The 20526-nt window shown below is 43.4% G+C and overlaps 1 protein-coding gene across 4 annotated transcripts in view; it reads right to left on the bottom strand.

Moving 5' to 3' along the window:
- Positions 1-20526, bottom strand: part of numbl (NUMB like endocytic adaptor protein) — an 83818-nt gene that overhangs the window by 3943 nt on the left and 59349 nt on the right. For 3 of the 4 annotated variants that reach the window (XM_049575973.1, XM_049575971.1, XM_049575975.1), the window contains exons 2-8: positions 20149-20299; positions 13536-13610; positions 11008-11082; positions 7019-7159; positions 4813-5017; positions 4086-4355; positions 6-191 (exon numbers count right to left, since the gene is read on the bottom strand). In XM_049575973.1, coding sequence (XP_049431930.1) covers positions 6-191; positions 4086-4355; positions 4813-5017; positions 7019-7159; positions 11008-11082; positions 13536-13610; positions 20149-20274 — 1078 coding nt within the window. In that variant the 5' untranslated portion in view covers positions 20275-20299. The remainder of the gene's footprint in view (positions 1-5; positions 192-4085; positions 4356-4812; positions 5018-7018; positions 7160-11007; positions 11083-13535; positions 13611-20148; positions 20300-20526) is intronic. The other variant, XM_049575972.1, reaches the window with a different exon arrangement.

Below are 20526 nucleotides of genomic sequence, written 5' to 3'. Positions count from 1 at the left end.
CTTACCCTGAATTGGTCCAGGTGGTGGAGGCAGGGCTGGGGGCACAGTGCAGGTTGGAGGGCCATTCGCAGGCAAAGACGGGTTTGAGAAGAGCTCATCCGATGGATTGGTGAACGAAGTGTTGATCTGGCTACACAGGGCGTTAATACTACAGTCTCCCTCCCCTGGCAACCCCATATCCATCTCTGGTACTAGCAAGAAAGGGACACACAGTGGGGAGGCGAGGAGGGGAGGTGGGAAAGAGATGATGGAGATAAGGAAAGTCGTGAAAGAAAAGAGGTGGAATGGGAGAAGACGAGGATGAAGGAGAGGGACAAACAAACAAAAAGACAGAGAAAAAATATTTATTTATTTGTGCAACACATCCTGATAGCATCAAAAGCAATGAAACCTGAGAGAATGAAGTCTCGCTGCTATTGACCTAGAAAGCATCAAAAACGCAAGATTCTTAAGACAAACATGGCATTGTGCTCATCAGGACCTCCTTACTAAAAATAAAAAGGTTCACAGATAGTCACAAGAATATATTCAGGTCAAGCCAAACTGTGTAAACAACCCTACCTCATGCAGCATTATCCTCTATGTACATTGCAGTCTGTTATGTCATTGCCTTGTATATCTGGTGCATTGGTATGACTCAGACAGAGGTGAATTTGGCTTAGCTTATCTATGTTTTTAAACCAACTGTAACTGATCTGACCAGTGAGGGATTAGAAGGCATAATATTCCTGTCTGACTTTGGTTTGGACTACAGCTTTAAACCTCTCCTGCACAGGCCGCAGATATAAATAGATATAATATCTAATTCCCTGTTCCTATCCTCTGGTCAGAGACAGAGAGGAATGTTGTTTCTTACTCTATTACCCTCTTCTTTCTTCCACTACCTTATCAGCCAAGTAGCCTGAAGAAACTGTTAGCATTGTGTGTTTCTGCAAACCACAGATATGTAACATTTGTACATTTCATTCACAGGATATCAAAATTTCTACAGTGACATAGTTCAGATTATATGAGCTGACTTTGTCATCAGGAGGTGGAGGGGATGGTGGATCGCGATACGGCCGCCTTTGTTTCCACTGTTGACCACTATTTGAGGCCAACAACAAAACTGAGTGTTTTTTGGGGAGACACCGGGCATGTCCAGCTGTGATTTTGGCACCCAAACCAGGTGTTTTTTTTGCAAGACATTGGGGCATTTCTAGCCGTGACTGTAGCACCATAACTGGGTGTTTGTTAGTGAGACATCGGGGCATTTCCAGATGCAATTGTGGTGCTACAGCTGGGTGTTTTTTAGCAAGACATCAGAGCATTTACAGCCCTGATTGTAGCAGCCAAACCAGGTGTTTTTTAGACATCAGGGCATTTCCAGCTGCGACCTTGGTGCCCAAACCAGGTGTTTGTTAGTGAGACATCAGAGCATTTCCAGCCGCAATAGTGGCGCCCAAACTGAGTGTTTTTTAGCAAGACGTCAAGGCATATCCAGCTGTGACTGTGGCGCCAAAACTGGGTGTTTGTTCATGAGACATCAGGGCATTTCCAGCTGCCTTTGTGGCGCAACAGATGGGTATTTTAAGCCAAAAATATGATCTTTTCCTAACCCTAATCAAGTGGTTTTGGCACCTGAATCAGCCACACTTTAACTACAGCCTTATCACATCATAAAATTAAAAATCAAAAGGTAAGTAAGTGGAGTTTCAACATATGAAACATACAAATGTTACATAATGGTTTGCAGAAACTTAGCCAACACTTAGTTTGGCGATTAGGTTGCCCTCAGTCTTCCTGTTTTTGCTGCCCCCATCATCCCCATGCCCAGCTGTCCAAAACACTTGACAAAGAGGAGTCTGATGATGACACTTTTGACATTGGGGTTAAGTTTTATAATGCGCACATGCAGAGGGATGAGTGGCATTGAAGTCAATAAACACGTTGAGCACAGATGTGCTCATTGTGGGTCAAACCCAAACCTTCACAAGCCCACTCTTCTTATACATGTATACTTTTCTCATCTGTGTGTATTGTGTGGCTACAGGCCTTGAATTATATAGGAGGGCGCTGGAGGCATGTGTAAGGTCTCCCCTTAAAGATTTCTCTGTACTTTGTTCTACAAAGACCAACCCTGGCACCCTTTTCTTTCCCCGCTCTATCAGTCAATGTCCCACAGAGTTCAGAAGCACTCTAAGCACCTCACGTGTGTTTCTATCTGTATGTGTGAGTGTGTGTTTCTCCCAGTGCAGTGGCAGGTTAAGGGCTGGAAGAGGGCTTGCTAACGGCTAACCCGGACAGCTGATTGACCGCACAAATCAATACAGACATTGTTCAGAGAGTCACAAGGGAGCAGGGAGACAGCGTGGATCCGTGTGTGTGTGTGTGTGTGTGTGTGTGTGTGATGGAGTGAGGTAGGATGCAAACTGCATCAAGTTCACCACCAATGGATGTATACATTAACTAACATGGGGGAATAAGGAACGGAAATGGAAGGAGTGTATCTGAGTGAGAGTGGGAGTTGAATGTTGTGGTTTAGTATTCCAGTCGGAGGAGTCCCCCAGTCAACCCTCTCATCTCCTCTAATGACTATAATCAGCCTCACCACCGAGCGCTGTGATCCTGTGGCACCATGGTGAGTGGGTGTGTCTTTGTGTGTGTGTATACCTGTGAGGGGTAAGTCAGTTATTATTAATTGTCCTTAGTAAAAAGCACAGAGCTTTCAGAGTCACAGAGGCCCAGCCATCAGCGCTGACGCTAATAGCAATAATAACAGCACTTTGCACAACTGCTTCTTATCTTGGCCTGCACACAATAGAAGGCGAGTGTCGGGATTAAAGTGAAGAATTACACATTGTCTGTATGAGGACATGAATAAGAATGCATCTGACATGTGCTGAAGGTTTATTCTGTAATAAAGACCTCAGATCTCTTCAGAAGGGGGTCTTTGATGCCAGACTGAAGCCAAATGGAAAATGTTATGATGCTCCGATCTGCAAACAACCATGACGCAAGTGGAACACAAAGTCCCACATGTGTACTCTCTGTATTGGAGACAGCAGTAATGTTCTTTGACTTCTTTGAAATACAAAATAACAAATCATGTTGTTTTTTCTGCACTTGCAAGGGAGAGGTCCCATCTGATTTCACTGTGGGTACTGGAGAGGCATTTTGATACTAAGTGTAAATCAAAAGTGGATGAATCACCTCCAGAAACAAGCCCAATGTTAATGAATGTTAACTGATGTCATGGCCTTAAATGAGCCTTTTGCATCTGCCAGCTAATATCATCAGCCTCTCATAAGATTTCTGTTTCCCTCTTATTACAGCTAGCACATATGCTTTTATTCATTCTTTTTTTTTTGCATCAAATATCTGACTAGAGAAATTATTTCAGTGTGATTTTGTTCAACAGCTTGAATGATGTCCATTTGGTAAACTGTCTGTGAAATCAGTGTCCTGCTACTAACCCAGCATCATCCCATAATGGTCTAAATGTTGTTCAATTGCAGTTCCACTTCAAATAAACTGAATGACTAGTGTCAAATGGGATAAAATGATTCAATGGTGCAGTTCTTCTAGACTTTCCAAATGTTATCGGACCGAATGGATTAAATCCTGATAGTGAAACAAGTCATTTTCACCATGTAAGTCAAAGGAAAAAATTCTTTTTGGACCACAGCGCAGCACTTCAACGTGTAATTATGCTGTTTGGCCTCAACGAAAAACTGACTTCAAAGCCCAGTGCACTTCCTGTGGGATGCAATGGGGTGGTGAAATGTGATGTTAATATAGGGCTCAAAAACACAGATAGTCTTTTGACAAAATTACAAACTTTAGATGACGTTGAGTTGAGGTGCTTTTTTGCAAGTAGTCTAACAACAGCAGACACACACAATCCCATGATAACTACATCAACTGGCACTTGAGCAACACTTCAACGGCAACCCTACAGTATCAGTGTGAACACAGTATGGCTAACAGATGTTTCTACAAAAAGATCACAGCAGCAAAAGGCCGGGGTCTCTACCAGGGTCAGATGGTCAGCTTGGCCCTTCATCAGTACTTGTGAGTCTAACTTCAAGAACGTCCCAACTCACCAGGGTTCTTGTCCTGAAAGTCGGTCTTGCGTTGCAGTGTGGATGGCAGGTCGTTGAGGCGGAGCGACAGCTGCCTCTTGAAGGGAGAGTTCTTCTGGCTGAGGGCTGGGAATCCCCGGAACGAGCCCTGACGCACCAGCTGCTCGATGGGCGCGTGGCGACGGGGGATGGCGTGAGGCCCGCCAGGCTCTGGTCGCTCCATGGGGGACGCCGCACCCTCGGGTGGGGAGGCGGTGCCAGGTGGGAGAGCTGGGATGGCAGAAGGTTGGTCTGGAAGAGGAAATGGTTGCATGGTCATTTTAGTTCAAACCCTATTACAGCCAAACATACTGTAATCTACTGATGATCTACTAAACGTCTTGAGGCTATGATCCTCTGAGAGTTTGCTCAGTATGTGCTTGAATTTAACATTTTAAGGGTCAACTTATATTTCCCATTGTATAAGCTGTACTTGAAAGTAGGCACAGGACTACATGACCATTTCATGTCATGATTGTCCTGGCCAAGACAATTGCAATACATGATAGTATCCCATTTTACCTTACATTTTGTTAAGAAACAAATATTTTTGTTGCATGACAGATAGATCACACATCATGGAAATTCACCACTATCAACTAATCATGAGCGTTTTTTAATCACAATCCGTGGTAGAACCGTATGTCGTCCCATCCCTACTTGAAAAACACATGTGAGTATGTGTGCACACTCTGAAATGTCCCCCTACCTTTCTTCTTGTCCTGCAGCTTGTCATCTCTCTCGCTGCTGCTGCTCTGCTGGCAAGAAGGGTTGGACCGGAAGGAGCCCTCACGCACAAACGAGGTGCGACTGGCGTCAAAAGAAGCCGTCACGCCGCACTCCTTCTCCCTGCGCTGCTTCCTCTCCAGACAGGCGGCGAAGGCACAGCCAACTGCATGGCTTAGTCTCTCCCCCTGATGGAGCAAAAACACAGAGTTTAAAGGTCATAAATCTACACATAATTTGGACTGATTAATTTCAACAAAAACAGAATTAGGACACTTCAAATGTCTTCACTGTCAGCGGTCTTGACTATTTGCATCAGGCATGAGTTTTGCTCAGGTCAACCTTCAAATCAAGTTCAGGCATTCACATAACATACAGCTGTTGCAGTGAACATCGGATTAGGGTGCAATTATCAACCTCAAATCTCCTCTGCTGCCCAACGTCAACATGAGTTCATGCTCCGTGGCACTGAATGCAACTAACTCCAGCCTGCCTTTTGCAATTTATTCCCACTTTCCCACCACCTCTCTGACACCCTCCCTCCTATTCTGACTGCGTCTCTCTTTATAGACAGCCGTGACTGCTATGGGAGAGACAGTTCCGTTTAAGATGAGCAGATAGAGATATGGAGAGTGTGGTGGAAATAGAGACAGACAGAGATGGACAGATAACTCCGCAGGCTTCTGTCTAATCCCCTCTCCTAATCCCGCAGGTCTGTGCTGCGCTCTCTTCCGTCCACATGAATAATCCAACTCGCAGTCTAAGCTGATGAAACCGCCATGGGGTTGAAACCGCAACACACTGTGACGGCATTGTTTCTATTGTAGTTGTCTTTAAATTACAACCTCCTCAGCCCAAGGTCAGTAAAACAAAAACACTAGAGGTTAGAAATCACTCTAACTCCAGGAGCTGAACACAACTGTGCCACAGAGAATGTTGCCACGGATGTGTCTAAATTATACATGTGCTGCAGACCGTAATAACATGAAAATGAAGACGTAGACTGCATAAAATAATGGACGCAGCTGCTTTGCAATCACCCATTGGTTTGTTGACTCCCATTCTGAAGCCTCGAGTTTGGCATTTCATCTATCGCCATGGTTTCTTGGAGCCAGAAGTGACCGTATTTGGACAAGAGGGTGGAGCTGTATCGACACCTCGCAGACAGCTTGTGACCTAAGCAGCCCTGTCCTTAATTATGCATAACTTTAAGCCTTAATAAAATGTAAACAAGTCAGTTATATAGAAATTCACCCCCTGTACAGTTGTCATGAATGTTGAAATTAGTTATAGAGACCAAAACTGTTTTTTCTGCTTGGCTGTAAACATGTTTATTTCTGCTGTAAAGCTGGGCAAGTCTATGGGGTTTGACTGTTTCAGAGCCAGCCTCAAGTGGCCATTGGAGGAACTGCAGTTTTTGGCACTTGGACATCGGCTTCATTTCTCAGCCTCGGAGGCTGCTGCTTGGCCTGCTGTTAGTTTAGACATATCTGTAATAACAGCAGCTTAAAAAGTTTACAGACAGCAGCAGAGAATACAGCTGCAAACTTGAAGTAAATTCATGAGATGAGAGCTTTGTTGAATATTATCTTTGTGGAAGAAGTTGCGATTGCATAAGTTTAACTTTGCCAAATTCATAAAGGTTTCATATTCTAATGCTATTTCTGTCCAGCAGATCAATCCCTGGCTCCTCCAGTGCGCTTGACGAGGTGTCCTTGGGCAACACACTGAACTCCAAATTGCTCCCGAAGGCCGTGCTATCGGTGTGTGGGTGTGTGTAATTGATTAGATTAGATCCTGATGAGCAGATTGGCACCCTGCAAGGCAGCCTGTGCATGAATGTTTGTACGAGTGGGTAAATGTGGCACACAGTGTAAAGCACTTTGAGTAGTTGGTAGATGAGAAAGGAGCAATATAAATGCAAGTCTATCCATTTACCATTTGAGCACCCTATTGAGCCTTGGCAGCACGCCTAAGGTTTTCAAATTTAAGGAATACCATTAACTGGTCCTATAGAACAGATAGAAGTGCCATAGTGGATAGCAATTTGTCAATCAGAACACATTTAATTTTTTTTAGACAGTCCACTGAAGGAAATGCTGAATGAGACTGCAGATGCTGGTGCAGCTCCTGTAACTCCTATAGAGAAAATCCCCAAAGGGTGGATGGGAAGTTAATTGTTCCCTCACCGAGTCTTTGAGAGCCATGAAGCAGTGGCACATCCACCGTCTGGTAGTACCGTCTCGGCAGATGTAGGAGAAGGCCTTGTCATAGTTACGATCAGGAGCGCAGAATGAAACCTTCTCTATGGTCTGGTCCACAATGAGGTCCTGAGAGAGAAACACAGACAGAGAGGTCAGAGACAATCAGATTTGACAGCGCACACAATACAGTTAAGCCAATCATAGTGTTCCAGCAGGTAGACTGCATCAAATCACATCTGATGTGGTTTTGTCTTCCAAGCAGCGGCTTAACCGATGACGGACAGGAAATATAGCACGCCAGCTTGTAGGCTGATCCAATACTTGACACAGTGCTTTCAACCTCAGCTAACCCCATGCAACCCCTCTCAGTCCAACCTATTTACACATCCACCGAGGACAGAAAGGAAAGCGACTACAGACTAATGACACTGAACCCCCTTTTCATCTCGGAGATGTTTCCACCACTTGCCCTTCCTTCAATAAAAGGGTTATTCAGCCCGTCTCAGTGTCTATAGTCACTACAGAGGAAACTAAAAGGGGCCCTTCTCTTTCTCTGTGTACATTAAGGGGCCCTCAACTCACCTCTTTGACTCACCGAGGATAGAAAGAGAAGGAAAACAAGAGGCGAGAGGGACAAGAAAGGGAAGAGAGGGGAGATGGTTCACACACTCATCCACTCACTTCCTCCCACTCCTCCAGTGTCGCCAAAAACAAAGAGAGGAGAGAGGAAGAGGGAGGATGAGGACGGGATAGAAGAATAAAGAGGCAGAAGAATAACGGTCCATTCATTGTGGGCCAATTAGTGAATGAAGGGGGATGCTGGTACCGAGGTGAAAGGCTGAGCAGAGAGCAATGTGCTTCATGTGTGCTTCTTCATCACCGGTACAGTAAGATGCTTTGTGTTACTAGAAGCACATAATACTGTATGTGCTGGTATGAGATTTAGACTTCCGTTTGCTCATGCGTGGTGTATTTTTGATGAAAAGCGCAAGAAGAAAGTGTGTGTTTGTTGGTAAAGGTGACTCAGGCCATGTCCCGACATTCACTGAAAGGAAGAAGAATACCAGCAGCAGCAGCAGCATGTGACTCAGAGTGTCTCATCTACGCAGCCTCTCTGCCTTGAGCACAAAAAAAAAAGACTTCACCGTTTTTTTCTATTGATGCATTAGTAAGGTCATGTAGAGCTGTGTCTCGATCGCACACTCACATACTGTATATATACAGTACATTCACTGTAGGAAAGCGTCTGAATAATGGCCATGTGGGCGTTAATAAGTGCACTTGCTGATTCATAGATGAAGGCTGAGCTGATGATAAAAGATGATGAGGAGGCGAGAAATAAAGACAGAAGGTGGAGGAGGCTGTCAGGGTTTAGGGCAACGTGATGTCACAGAAATACGTAAGATGACCACAACCTCTGAACACCGCATTACGCTGTGGTGACACATACTTTGTTGTGAATAAATGGTGGCAGTACAGTTGGGTTTCGGCTCCAAAAGTACTTGGTTAATTTTTGTAGAAAATCATGTTTTTGGGTAAATTTCTTTGCTTGTTACGTATGGGACCAAAGTACAATGTAAGTATGTTATGTAACGTGATGTCAGAATGTAACAGACGTTAAGTACATTAAGTTAAAAGAAGTCCATGTTGACTTTCAGCTTGACACAGGACACAAACAGTGGCCTCCCAGGTGAAAGTCCGGCTTTTGTTGACCCCCTTACCACCCTGGCCTCCTCCCTTATTGACTTACTCCCTCTTTGCCTACGAGGTCGTAACATTAACCAACGCATTGCATGATATCGTTGAACCAGGGAATTCATGTGTGTGCCGAAACAAAGCTTCCTAATTGACTCTCCATTATCATTGTTTGGAATGTAATTCCTGCACAATACCTGCCACCACTGCGGTTACATATTTCTGTGACTCCAGGTCGGATTGGGTTTTTTTGGCCAGTTGTGAGCAGTGCATCAAGCTGTGAACACAACATTGACATATCACCACCTTGTAAAGATGTTATGGATAATGTTTTAGCAAACAGTGGCTGATTTACACATCCAGCTGAGATACAGCAACATTAGCATTGCTTTGGAGTCATCTCCTTTAGCTCGTTTTTAATCTCCACCAACTCCTGAGAGAAATATCTGGCTCTGTAGCTGCTAAATGCTTCGCTATGTTCACCAGCATGTCGCTAACAGTGTCTGTCTGTGGTTTGGTGCTGGGCTTGTAGTGTTCAGTGGGTTCATCAGAGGTGTGTTGCTGAAAATAACTGGGCGCATCTCGACACTATGCTGATGGGAGCGGTGGAAGTGAAGCGACACAGTGAAGTTGCTGCAACAAATTAAAAGACATTAGACTGCTCTGTAAAGTTGAGAGGAACTGCAGTGGTCCATGGGTTTGTCTGGACTGACACCTTTGACATTACAAAATGTCATTTCATACACTGTTTGCATAAAAATACTGATCATAGCACTGTTAACCATGATGTACTGAATAGGAAATGCTGAATATAAAGGAGAAACATTGATTATATTTTTTTTGAACGTGACATTTAACTTGCTTGAAGTGGAAAATATGCCAATAAATTAACTGTGCTTCTGTGGTTTTCATTAAAAGGTTCACAGAGTGGGTAAAGGCTGAGCGCATGTGTCCAAATACAGGTCCAATTCATGTGAATGAAATACTTCCATACTTGCAACGGAATTATTTAAACAAAATGGTAAAGGAGGATAAAAAGAGGGGAAGTCACAACCATCTAGTGCAAACTAAGAAAACTGTTTACTCATGTCTTTGTTTTTTTATGTTAAAGGTGTTATAGATACTGACTCACTGTCAACTAATTCTGTCAAGTGTTGTTAATGTGCTAACTCCCTAACTAGCGTCAAGATGGTCTGATGGAGGATTATACATGGCCACCGTCTGCCGGTGTTAAGACTTATTTCTTCTCACACAGGCGCAGAAAATATGTGCTGGTTGACCGTTGACTCTGCAGTGTGGTCCTGTGCAACTTTTTTGGCTGAGACACAGCGGCATTGGGCAATGCAGCAAGGGGCCTTCGTCGCCGCTAGTTCTCTGAAGTTGGTTTAGTGTGTCTGGGCCATTGTAAGCACCAAGACAGAGGTCATGTTCATTGTAATAAAAGAACTATCATCCAATGTTTTCACTCATTGTTGGTTTTGGGATTTTTAGACTGGAAGAAAATTCTAAGATATTGCCAGCCTTATCCTTTAATATGTTTAGATGAGATACATCACTGAAAGAAAGTAAAGAGAGGGATTAAAGTGGGGGAAGAGTTGGAGAGGTGAGGTCATGTGTGTGTCCTCTCAACATAAAAAAAGGAAAGCGAGAGAAAGAAGAGGCTGCTCCGTTGGGCTCTCCTCTCTCCTCTATTCTCTGCTGCTCTTTATTCTGCTCTGCTTTCAATAGAGCCACAGCGAGCTGCACTCACTCTGTAGGAGGCCTCCCTGGCTGCCAGACACTCCTCAAGTGCATGTGTGTGTGTCTGTGTTTACTTGATCTTCCCTCCCCCACTAAGCACCTTCAGCAAGAGACCATGAGTCACATATGTCAGCTCTGAAACTGAACACACACACACACACACACACACACATACACATACAGGGGCCAAAACTGGCCTTGGAGCATCCAGACAGTAGGTGCATAGCGCATCCGTCTGTTGTCAGCCATAAGGGGGTGTCATCAAACTGGGACAGAATGAGACTTTTGTTGGTGGTCTGAAGGTGGAAAACATCTATTTTTTTCTTGCTATCTTATTGTTGTCAGAAACTGAGAATGAAGATGTATAAAGAATACCTGTGTGGTGTGTATTGTACGTGATTGCAGGACAAACACTTCCCCTCTTCCCCTCTTTGTCCTTGTTTGAGTGAGTGATGAGGTAGATACAAAGAGGAAACAGAGGGGATGATGATGGAACACAGAGACGGACTCAACACACACATAAAAATGTGTTTGCTTACCTTAGTTTTGTCATCCACCACCCTGAGTCCATCAGCTGAAACCCACAATACTGCCTTGACTGTCTTTTTCCCACTCTGGAAAGACGGAAAAAATAGCAGTAATTTATTACTTCAGATGCTGGTGACGAAGGTATATAGAAAAGGTATTTCAATGATTTCATCAGATGTTCCTTCATTCTCACAAAGGTGCGATCAACAAGCTACTAGCTACGAGTACTTAAAAGCAACTTTTACTACTACTCATGGTAATGTGAAGTGATCATTACATCCTTACAGCTGATGACGTAGTGGTAGGTTAAGAGTGGAGAGGTGGGCAGAGGTAAAAACTGTGCCAGCTGGCACTAAGACTCATTTCTCCAGAGGAGGGCACCAGGCAGAGCTAATAACACACTCAGCATGCGCCCAGCTAAAAATACATGGACTAAAAAAGCAACATCTCCATGCGAGCGTGGAAGCGTGTGTGTGTGTGTACGTGCGTGTCTTCATGCGCACATGAGTCTGCATATGAGTTTGTGGAAGTAAGGGAAACAGAAAGCAGGAGCACTGCAGGAAATGACTTTGAAACCCACAGTGAAGCGACAAGGAGCCTCAATTTTTGCATAATCCCATTGAGAGGAAGACAGCAGGAGTGAGAACAGAGGTGAAGAAACTCAGAGTGATGGAGGGAAAAGAGCAGGGAAGGGGAGGAAAGCTAAATTGGGAGGTGGAGCGGGGGGAACAAAAGATAGGGATAGCTGGTAGAAAGTTTTCAGTGTGAGCACTGCGGAGAGGTGATAACACTGCCAAGATGCTGATGTAGATGGAAGATGGAAAAGAGTCGATCCGGTGGGGAGAATCAGAGGAGAGAAACAATGAAAGGAAACGGTGGTGAGAGGAGAAGGAGACTAGAGTGAATGTATGAAACTGGCTGTGATTCAGTTAACTCTCTGAGATTTTCTGACAAAGTGGTGCCTAAAGTTACATTCCTACTTGGGGGAATCAGGTTTAAGATGAGTGCATGCTGACTATAGAAAATGTGCTGCTCTGCAGTTTTGTTGGGCAGCCTGATTTTTATATGACAGTGGAGTTTAAAGGAGCATTATATTGGATTCATAAGATTTTGTAGCATCTAGTGGTGAGCATTGCAGACTCTGACTGGCTGAAACATCTCCTATGTGCCAAGTGTGAACTTCAGGAGGTTTTTACTGGGAGCCGAATTATCCACAGACGTCTCTTGCTCTCCAAAACACATGAACCAAGGGATTTAAATTGGTAAAAAGACTGAATAAAGTAGTTTTACATTGAAATTCAGTGTTTTTCCAATGCTGTTCTGCTCGTCACTGCTCTTCACCTACTACTGTGTGTTCACCTTTTTTTTTTGCCATAAGTGAAATTATCCACAGAGGTCTCTTCCTCTCCAAAACAAATAGCCAGGTGATTTAAACCAGTAAAAACACTAATAAAGCAGTTTGATTTTTAAAAAACTTTTCCTCCAACATTATTTGGCCTGTCGGAGACAGGCTGCTGGCCTTGGACTTGCTTAAGTGTGCTTTCCTTTCATTGCGCATAGCTGAAGATTCAGACGTTCAGGAGGTTTTTACCGAAAGCTGAATTATCCACAGAGGTGTCCTCCTCTTCAAAACAAATGGACCAGGTGATTTAACCCGGTTAAAACACTGAATAAAGCATTTGACATTAAAATCAGTGTTTTTCTGATGCTGTGTGGCTCGTCACAAAGGGGCTTCTAACTATGATGGTCAATGTGAAAACACAAATGACCCTATCTAGATTTGAGACTACTGTAGAAACATGGCAGTGCAACATGCCAGTCTCTGTAGACGAGGGCCCACTTCCTATGTAGATATAAACGGCTCATTCTAAGGTAACAAAACCCTGACAAATCTTATTTTCAGGTGATGAGACACTAATGAAAAACATATTATATTATATTCCACTTCTGCCAATATATCCCCCTAAATCCAACACACTAGTCCTTTAATGCTGTTTCATCAAAAGAGCCCTGAGCAGAAAGCGACACAAACTCCGGTTTTCTTCACTGCTGAGTGTGTGTGGCTGTCTGACACTGGCCGGTCTGTGTCACTCTGTTCACACGCTCCCTGTCCGAATCCAGCTTCCCAGGGGGGCAGACTATGTGTGTGAGTATGTGTGTGTGTGTCAGTGAGCATGTATATGTGTTTATGTTCTGCTCTCATGCACATAGTGGGATTAGACAGACAGACAGACGGACAGATATGGAAGAAGACCCACCAGGGAGGGCGAGGCAGGAGATGAAAGAGGTAAAGAAGAGAAAATAACAAGAAGGTAACTGCAGAAAGTATTGAACGTGTGTGTGTGTGTGTGTGTGTGTGTGGGTGTTATTGCACGAGCTTGGCGCAACTGGGTCTATAATGAGCTCCAGTGAAGTTTGCAGATCCTTGGGGTGAGTATTTGTAACTGCCTCGGCACAACAAAATGAACCTCCAGTGCTGCAGCAGGGGAGGTGTGCGTGCATGTGTGTGAGTGTGAGAGAGTGTGTGTGGTATACTTACAACTTTAAGCTTCTTCACTGCCTCCTCGCATACATGCATCCCTCTCGACTCCTCCACCTCGACCAACCCCAGGTACTGCGGAGAAAAGTGAGCAGCGATATTATACAACAGACCCTGATTGTTATGAAGTTTTTGATTTCACAGTTTTCATGTTGTGGCTTTACTCTTCATCTCACCATCATGCCAATAAAGCAGACTGAGCTGAAATGAAAACTATGTCAAGACAAACAAACAAAAAAAAAAGAGACAAAGTGACATAAAAGCTACCAAAGCCTCATTAGTCCCAATCAGTATTTCTGAGTGCTACCAAATTGACAGGAGAGTAGCTAATAGGCTCCCGTACTGGATTTACGGCCGCAAGTTGCTGCTGGTAATAAAGACAGGAGAGAGAGGGGAGGTCTGAAATAATTTATAGCCTCACATCCCCTTTTGTTGTCTCTCCAGTGCTCTGCTCTGTGGTGTACGGAGAGCCTACAGGGACACAATTAAAGCTCCCCCGCTGCTCTGCCCTAGTCAGAAGCCAAGCGGTGAGGCAACAGGAAGTTTTAAGGAGAACTCTGAGTTTTGTAGAGATTGGTCCCCAAACTGAAATACCAGTTGTAAACAATATGTGTGGCAGATTTATGAATGAGAGCGGAATTGCTTTACGCTCACAGAACACGAATAAACAGTTCTCAGAGCGATGTCATTATTAGATACACACACATGCGGGGGGAAGAAAACAAACAGGGATTAATGAGTGAGAGCTTGTGAGGAGAGGAACATGAGAAGTCTTTTTTTGTTTTTAGAAAACTGCAAAAGTAATGGGTGGAAAATGTTCAAAGTGCATCATTATTAATTAGCATCTAGCCATCTGGTTATAGCCCTGGATTCTGATGAGGTGGAGAACGGCTTTGTGAAGAAATTGGGGAGGAAAAAATGTCTATTTTAAAGTATAAGATGGCTCACACTGTTAATGTGTGTTTCTGACTGTTCAATGAATATTTTACTGGCAAGAACCACACCATCATTAAATTGCATTTTTACAGTTTTATTCAAGAGAAATGTGACTAATGTGCGAGGCTTGGATTGCTTGTAGTGTACAACAGCGGATCTGCCGTAGCACCCGCGTACCACGAATCCCCTCAGGACTCTACATAGAGGAGATGAAGAGAGGAAAAGAGAGGATGGGATTGGACAGCGGGACAAAGAATACAAGAGCGAATCAGGAGGAGTGGGTTAGTGGGTATATATGCAGGAGGGTAAAAGGTTGAGGTGTCGCCCTGTTCCTGAAATTCTGCTAGATAGCTCCGGTCCAAATATTTGGTGATCAGTTTGGCAACATGGTGACAGTCTGATGGTTTTGGATGAAAAACACATTGTAACAACTAGAGATGCTCCAGTATCGTATTTTCCTTCCCAGTACTGATTCTGATACCTGAATTTGCATATCGGCCGATAACAAGTACTCATCTGACACCACATAAATAAATAACAGCTATACTACTACCCTGTACGGATGTGAACGGATTGTTACACTGTTGTGTGGCCTGGCTCAAGTTAAATCCTTTGTAAAACATGAACAAATACATACAGAGAATGACAGCACAGAAATAACCAGACTCCTGACATTTTGCTAACAGCTAACGTTGCATTATTTACCAGAAATCAATTCCTTGCTGCTCTCAAACAGTAGTTGCCAGTGGCTGCACAGCACAACCTGCTGTGTAGGCTATGAGGGTGGAGAAGAACTGATCTATGGGAAAACTGCAGTTTTATCTGGGTGTAAAACTACTTTATCAATTAAGTATGTTGTATTGGATCCTTGTATAACGTATACCCCATCCAGCATTTTAGGCAGTATCACAGGCATTTCCAAAACTGGTATCAGTATTGGAACAACTCAAGTTACAACTCCTAATTTTTCAAAGAAACATGGCTGTATACACTGCTGTCATCTATGATGAGTTTTTAAACAGCACCCGATCACATGGATCTTTCTGATGAACTGGCGTCCTGCTAGCTATTGTACAAGCGTTGGATAATAAACTGAACAATCTCCGTGCCTGCATCAGTTTACAACAGAGCATCAGAAACTGTAATATCCTTTGTTTCACCCAAAAATCCTGGACAGCACCATTCAACCAAGAGGCTCTTTTTCTGTATATCAATCTGACAGAGCTGCTCTGTCGAAGGAAGCAGACGAAGTGTGTTCTTTATGGTGAATAAGGACTGGTGTGACGGTGGGAATGTGAGGTGCTGTCCTGTTCCTGCTCATCTGTAACAGGAAACCGATGGAATTGGGAGCTGGTGATGTTTTTATTCCCACAGCTGGGGAAATCACAAGTTCGCACCATTTTGGTATTCCTCTGTTTACCTACAGCAGCTGACGAGGGTGTGTCGTGAGCCTGAGCCGGTGTTCACGCTGTAGTAGTAGGTATATATAGGGCTAGTACATCTTTTTCCTCACTAATAATAGCCTACTGGTTCTCTGTTGGAAACAGCCGATGAAGTTGTCGTTAGCCGTTGCTATCCTGCGCACCTGCACGGCGTGGTGATGAACTGTCTAACTGCACGGCAGAGTGATACTGGCCAGAAAATAGTCCCAATTGATAGCAAGGTCTGATGTAATGCAGGGATGTTTTAAATTATTGAAATAGTCTAACAAAACACATGCATATTTTTTTGTAGCTTATAACCTTCTGGTTACGTGTCCTCCTTATATCTTAAGAACTATTTTTTCTCCGGTAAGCTACGGGCGATTTCTCAGAGCAGGAGGCTCGTTGACAGTAGTGACACCATCACATCAGAGCTACAGATGGTCAGCGTTTCACACAACTTCATGTCCAAAAACCTGAACTATCACTTTACTTTCTAAAACAACAGAAGCTTTAAACCTCAAACTACAGTTAAATCATTCTACAATCAGAAATAATGGATTACCATACTATCTAACACAAAATATAAACACAAAGCTGTAAGTGGAGGCAAAAATGGACTGAATTACAGTGCACATGTTGAAGGAGCCAACAGGATCACATTTCACCGGAGTTGTGCCTTGTATGACTTCATGTTGCATGTTCTCCCTGTGTCAGCGTGAGTTTCCTCCAGGTGCTCCAGCTTCCTCCCACAGTCCAAAGACTTGCAGGTTAACTGGTGACTCTAAATTGTTCGTAGGTGTGAATGTGAGTGTGAATGGTTGTCTGTCTCTATGTGTCAGCCCTGTGATAGTCTGGTGACCTGTCCAGGGTGTACCCTGCCTCTCGCCCAATGTCAGCTGGGATAAGCCCCAACTCCCCGTGACCTCTGTTTCTCACTTGAATTTCAGGTGTCAGGTTAGCAAGCTGGAGCTGACAGGTGTCTATCAACGTGCTGCAGTGGTGAAAAAAGTTTTGGACACATGAGGATAAATGCCACATACAAGTTCAACTTCCATATCCAGAGGAAGTGAAGGTGGTGGGTGTGGAGCTGGTACAGAGAAAAAAAAATCTATCATTCATCAAAAATCGAGGCAGGCCATTTTTCAGAACTTTCCAAACTCAGATTTTCTAAAAGTTAACTTTTTTGTCCGCATTGAGCTCAAGAACGCAGTTTTCTTTCCTCTGGTACAGTTGAGCCGCTCTGCTACAGCCATTAATAGTGCATGAGTCGTGAATACATTTGGAGTGAAAATGGAGAGAAAGAGATGTGAGAAAGAAAGATGAACAGAGGAACGAGAAGGAAAGAAAAGCTGCATTAAAGAGACTGAGAGGTTTTTTAGTGCTACCATCTCTCGCTGCAAAGCTCCAAGCTCCACTTCGCTGCCCATCTCATTGCGAACTCTGTGGAGCATTACCATCAGGACCATTTTCCATTAGCTTGCCTCTCACGCTGCCTTTTCTTACACTCATCTCTGCCTTTGTTATCTTTCTCTCTCTACCGTGTATTTTTCTTTTGCTTTCTGGTTTCTTCATTCAGTCTGCAGCCTTTCGCCCATCTCGCCCCTCTTATCCAGTTCCATATCTCTGCGGCGCTCTCATTTCATATCTCACAATGTGTCTCCGTCCCCTCCGTGTGCCCTCATCCCTCACCCTGTCATCTCCTGTGGTCTCCTTAATCTACAACCCCACCTCGATGTCATTCCTCCCTCTCTGTCCTCCATCTGTCTCTCCAGCCCTTCAACAAATCACTTTGGTTCTCAGCAATAGGCAGACAGCACACACTCAGACTGGAGCTGGTTATCAGTAAATTGGGCCATCAATAATTCCTCTTATATATTTATTTATTTGCTGATTGCAAATGAGGCACAGAGCTGAGAGCTAAGAGTCTGTACTTTGCTCAAGGGCAATTTAATTACCACATGGTTTCTATTTGGATGAAATGGTCTTCAGTCTTATTGAGATCAAAATGTGAATTTATTTGACATGTAATTTGATCACGTTGCCAATAACACAGGCAGCCAATCCAAGAAGATCAATGGTATTCTGTTTCTTGTTGACCACAGGTTTACATACACGTTGGTCATACTATGCTTACATGCGGAATGCACAAAGCTCGGCGATGTTTGTATGACTCATGTCAGTTTTGGGTGCATTGCCTTCCAGTGAGTTCATTGCAAACAAACTTTAAAATGCAAACATCAAAATGAAATCAGTTGTCTTGTATTTTTAAAGGAACAGTTCAACATTTTGTAAAATACTCTTAGTTGTTTTCTTGGCGAGAGTTAGATGAAAAGATTGATACCAGTGTCATATCTGTACACTGAAAGCTACAGCCAGCAACCCATTAGCTTAGCTTAGCATAAAGAGCCAGGCTAGCTGCTTCACCCTGTTTCCAGTCTTTATGCTAAGCTAAGATAAGGGCCTCCTGGATCCAACAAGCAAATATTCAGCGGTACAGCGTGTAGGATTTAGGTGAATATATTGTCAGACGTGGTATTTAATATCCATAACTATGTTTTCATTAGTGTATAATCACCTGAAAATGTATTGGTTTCTTTTTTTACCTTGCAGCGGAAATACATGGGACAGAGATGCAACACAACTTGTCGCGGTTCAAAAGTGGGTTGTGGGTCCCTTCTGAATGGACCGCAAGTGACTAGCACGTCTCACATTTGTAAAATAAACAAACACATTTTTTGTTTAAGTACAGTGAATTTCTGGCACAGAGCTTTGATTTTAAAGTCCCGTTTCCTGCTGTAGAGTGAGTTACTAACAGAAAGTTCCTTGACAGAGACAGCAAACTAGCTTGACGATATGGCCAAACGCAAGTATGATGCCGAATGTATCAAACTGTGTGGACCTTGAACTAATGACTAAGAAGAAATCTGGACCCCACGGCTGGACGGCTGGACCACTGTGCTACAGCACACCCGCAACAACGTACATCATTTATAATCAGCTAAAGCTGCTACACTGACCACAGACGCCACGCTTGCCCATGCAGGCATTGCACAGCTCCTCTATTTTTTACGACTAGTCTATTCTTTTTTCTCAGCGCACGGCTCTGCAGTCCTCCAACAGATAACAAATACACAGTATTATGTAAAAAACAAAAAACAAGCAAAATTTGTTTAAAAATGATTCACATAAATACCAGCGACAATGTGCAGCAGCAGGTGAACCTTGTGGGTGTTTTTACCTTTTACATTTAAATAAATCAATCAATCAAATCAATGAATCCTGTCATTAAAACAATCCAGTTAATTGATTCAGTACCAGTTAATAGAGCCAACACTTCAAAAAACCCTGCATACACAACTGTATTATCTTTTGGCAAAAGTAAATACACTCCACAGTAAAGCTAGTTTATATCTACATACAGTGCGCGTCCTCTTCCATGGAGTTTACCATGTCGTTTTACAGATGTGAACAAACCAAACACTGGCTCTAGATAGGGACATTTACGTTTTTGCATCGGCCACCTGAGTTCTCCAACACGCCTGGCACAACTGAGAAGTTTCAGTTGGTTGTAATCTGCAGCCTCACCACTAGATGTTGCTAAATCCTTCTCACTAGGCCTTTAAGAAAAGCAAAATAAAGCTAAGTCTAAACCCAAATCTCAGAAAATACCTTTTTTTTTCTTTAATTAAATATGTTTTAAATATTAAACCATACATAACACCTACATGTATGAGGTAAATGGACCATCTAAGGCGGCTTGGTCCAGAAGCAGAATCTGAGTTTGTTCTTCCTCTGTGATGTTCAAGGATACAGTTCTGCATAAATGAGGATCCAGTGCACCTGTAATTGTTGCACGTCCTTAAACAGGACGCACTGGCATGAGCTGTGATAAATGAACTGCGGTCTCGGCCTCAACCCAGAAAACTCTACCTTGCTCTTTTGCGTGGCCCTTTGATTTATTCAGCCGAGGTTCATGTCACTATATACGCAGAGTGAAGTTACTCCTCGCCTAAAATGGGAGATTACATTCATGACCTTGTGACATTTTGACCGTTATGTTCAGTCATATATGTATGTATATATATATCCCTTGTTTATACTGACAAAACTTAATGATAATTATGGTGTTTCATGTGGTTATTTCAGACGTATGTTGTGAAATATTCCCTTTGGGAAAGAAACACATTGAAATATGACTGTTATATTACTCTTGTTAAGAATGGACCAGCACTGTAGCAGCTTTGGATACTCACCCGAACAGGGAAGTTGCATTTGCCCTTTCGTACAGCCTCCTCGTCTGCCTGCCACTGATGTGGTCTGCTGGCCTCTGGCACGTAGGTGGGCTTCTTCCTCCTCAGGCTCTGACGAAGCTTGTTCATCTCCGGGGTCACGTGCTCCCTGGTACTGTGGACAAAGAAAAGAGACGGTGGTTTAGTTGCATTGCTCAACCTACACAGCTGCATGTTAGCTCAGAAGATTTAAAAACACTGAAAAATGGCAATCATCACAAGCAAGTGAATCTCTTTAACACACATAAAAACAAACAGCATTCAGTCACTGTCAATTTAACAGTAAGGCTCATTAAACGCTAATTAAATGCAACAAACTACAATTTAAAGAAATGCCACTTG

Source organism: Epinephelus fuscoguttatus, linkage group LG5, assembly GCF_011397635.1.
Source record: "Epinephelus fuscoguttatus linkage group LG5, E.fuscoguttatus.final_Chr_v1".
In the NCBI taxonomy this organism is placed as follows: domain Eukaryota; kingdom Metazoa; phylum Chordata; class Actinopteri; order Perciformes; family Serranidae; genus Epinephelus; species Epinephelus fuscoguttatus.
The sequence above is the reverse complement of the archived record's forward strand: the minus strand, read 5'-3'. Positions and strand labels throughout refer to the sequence as shown.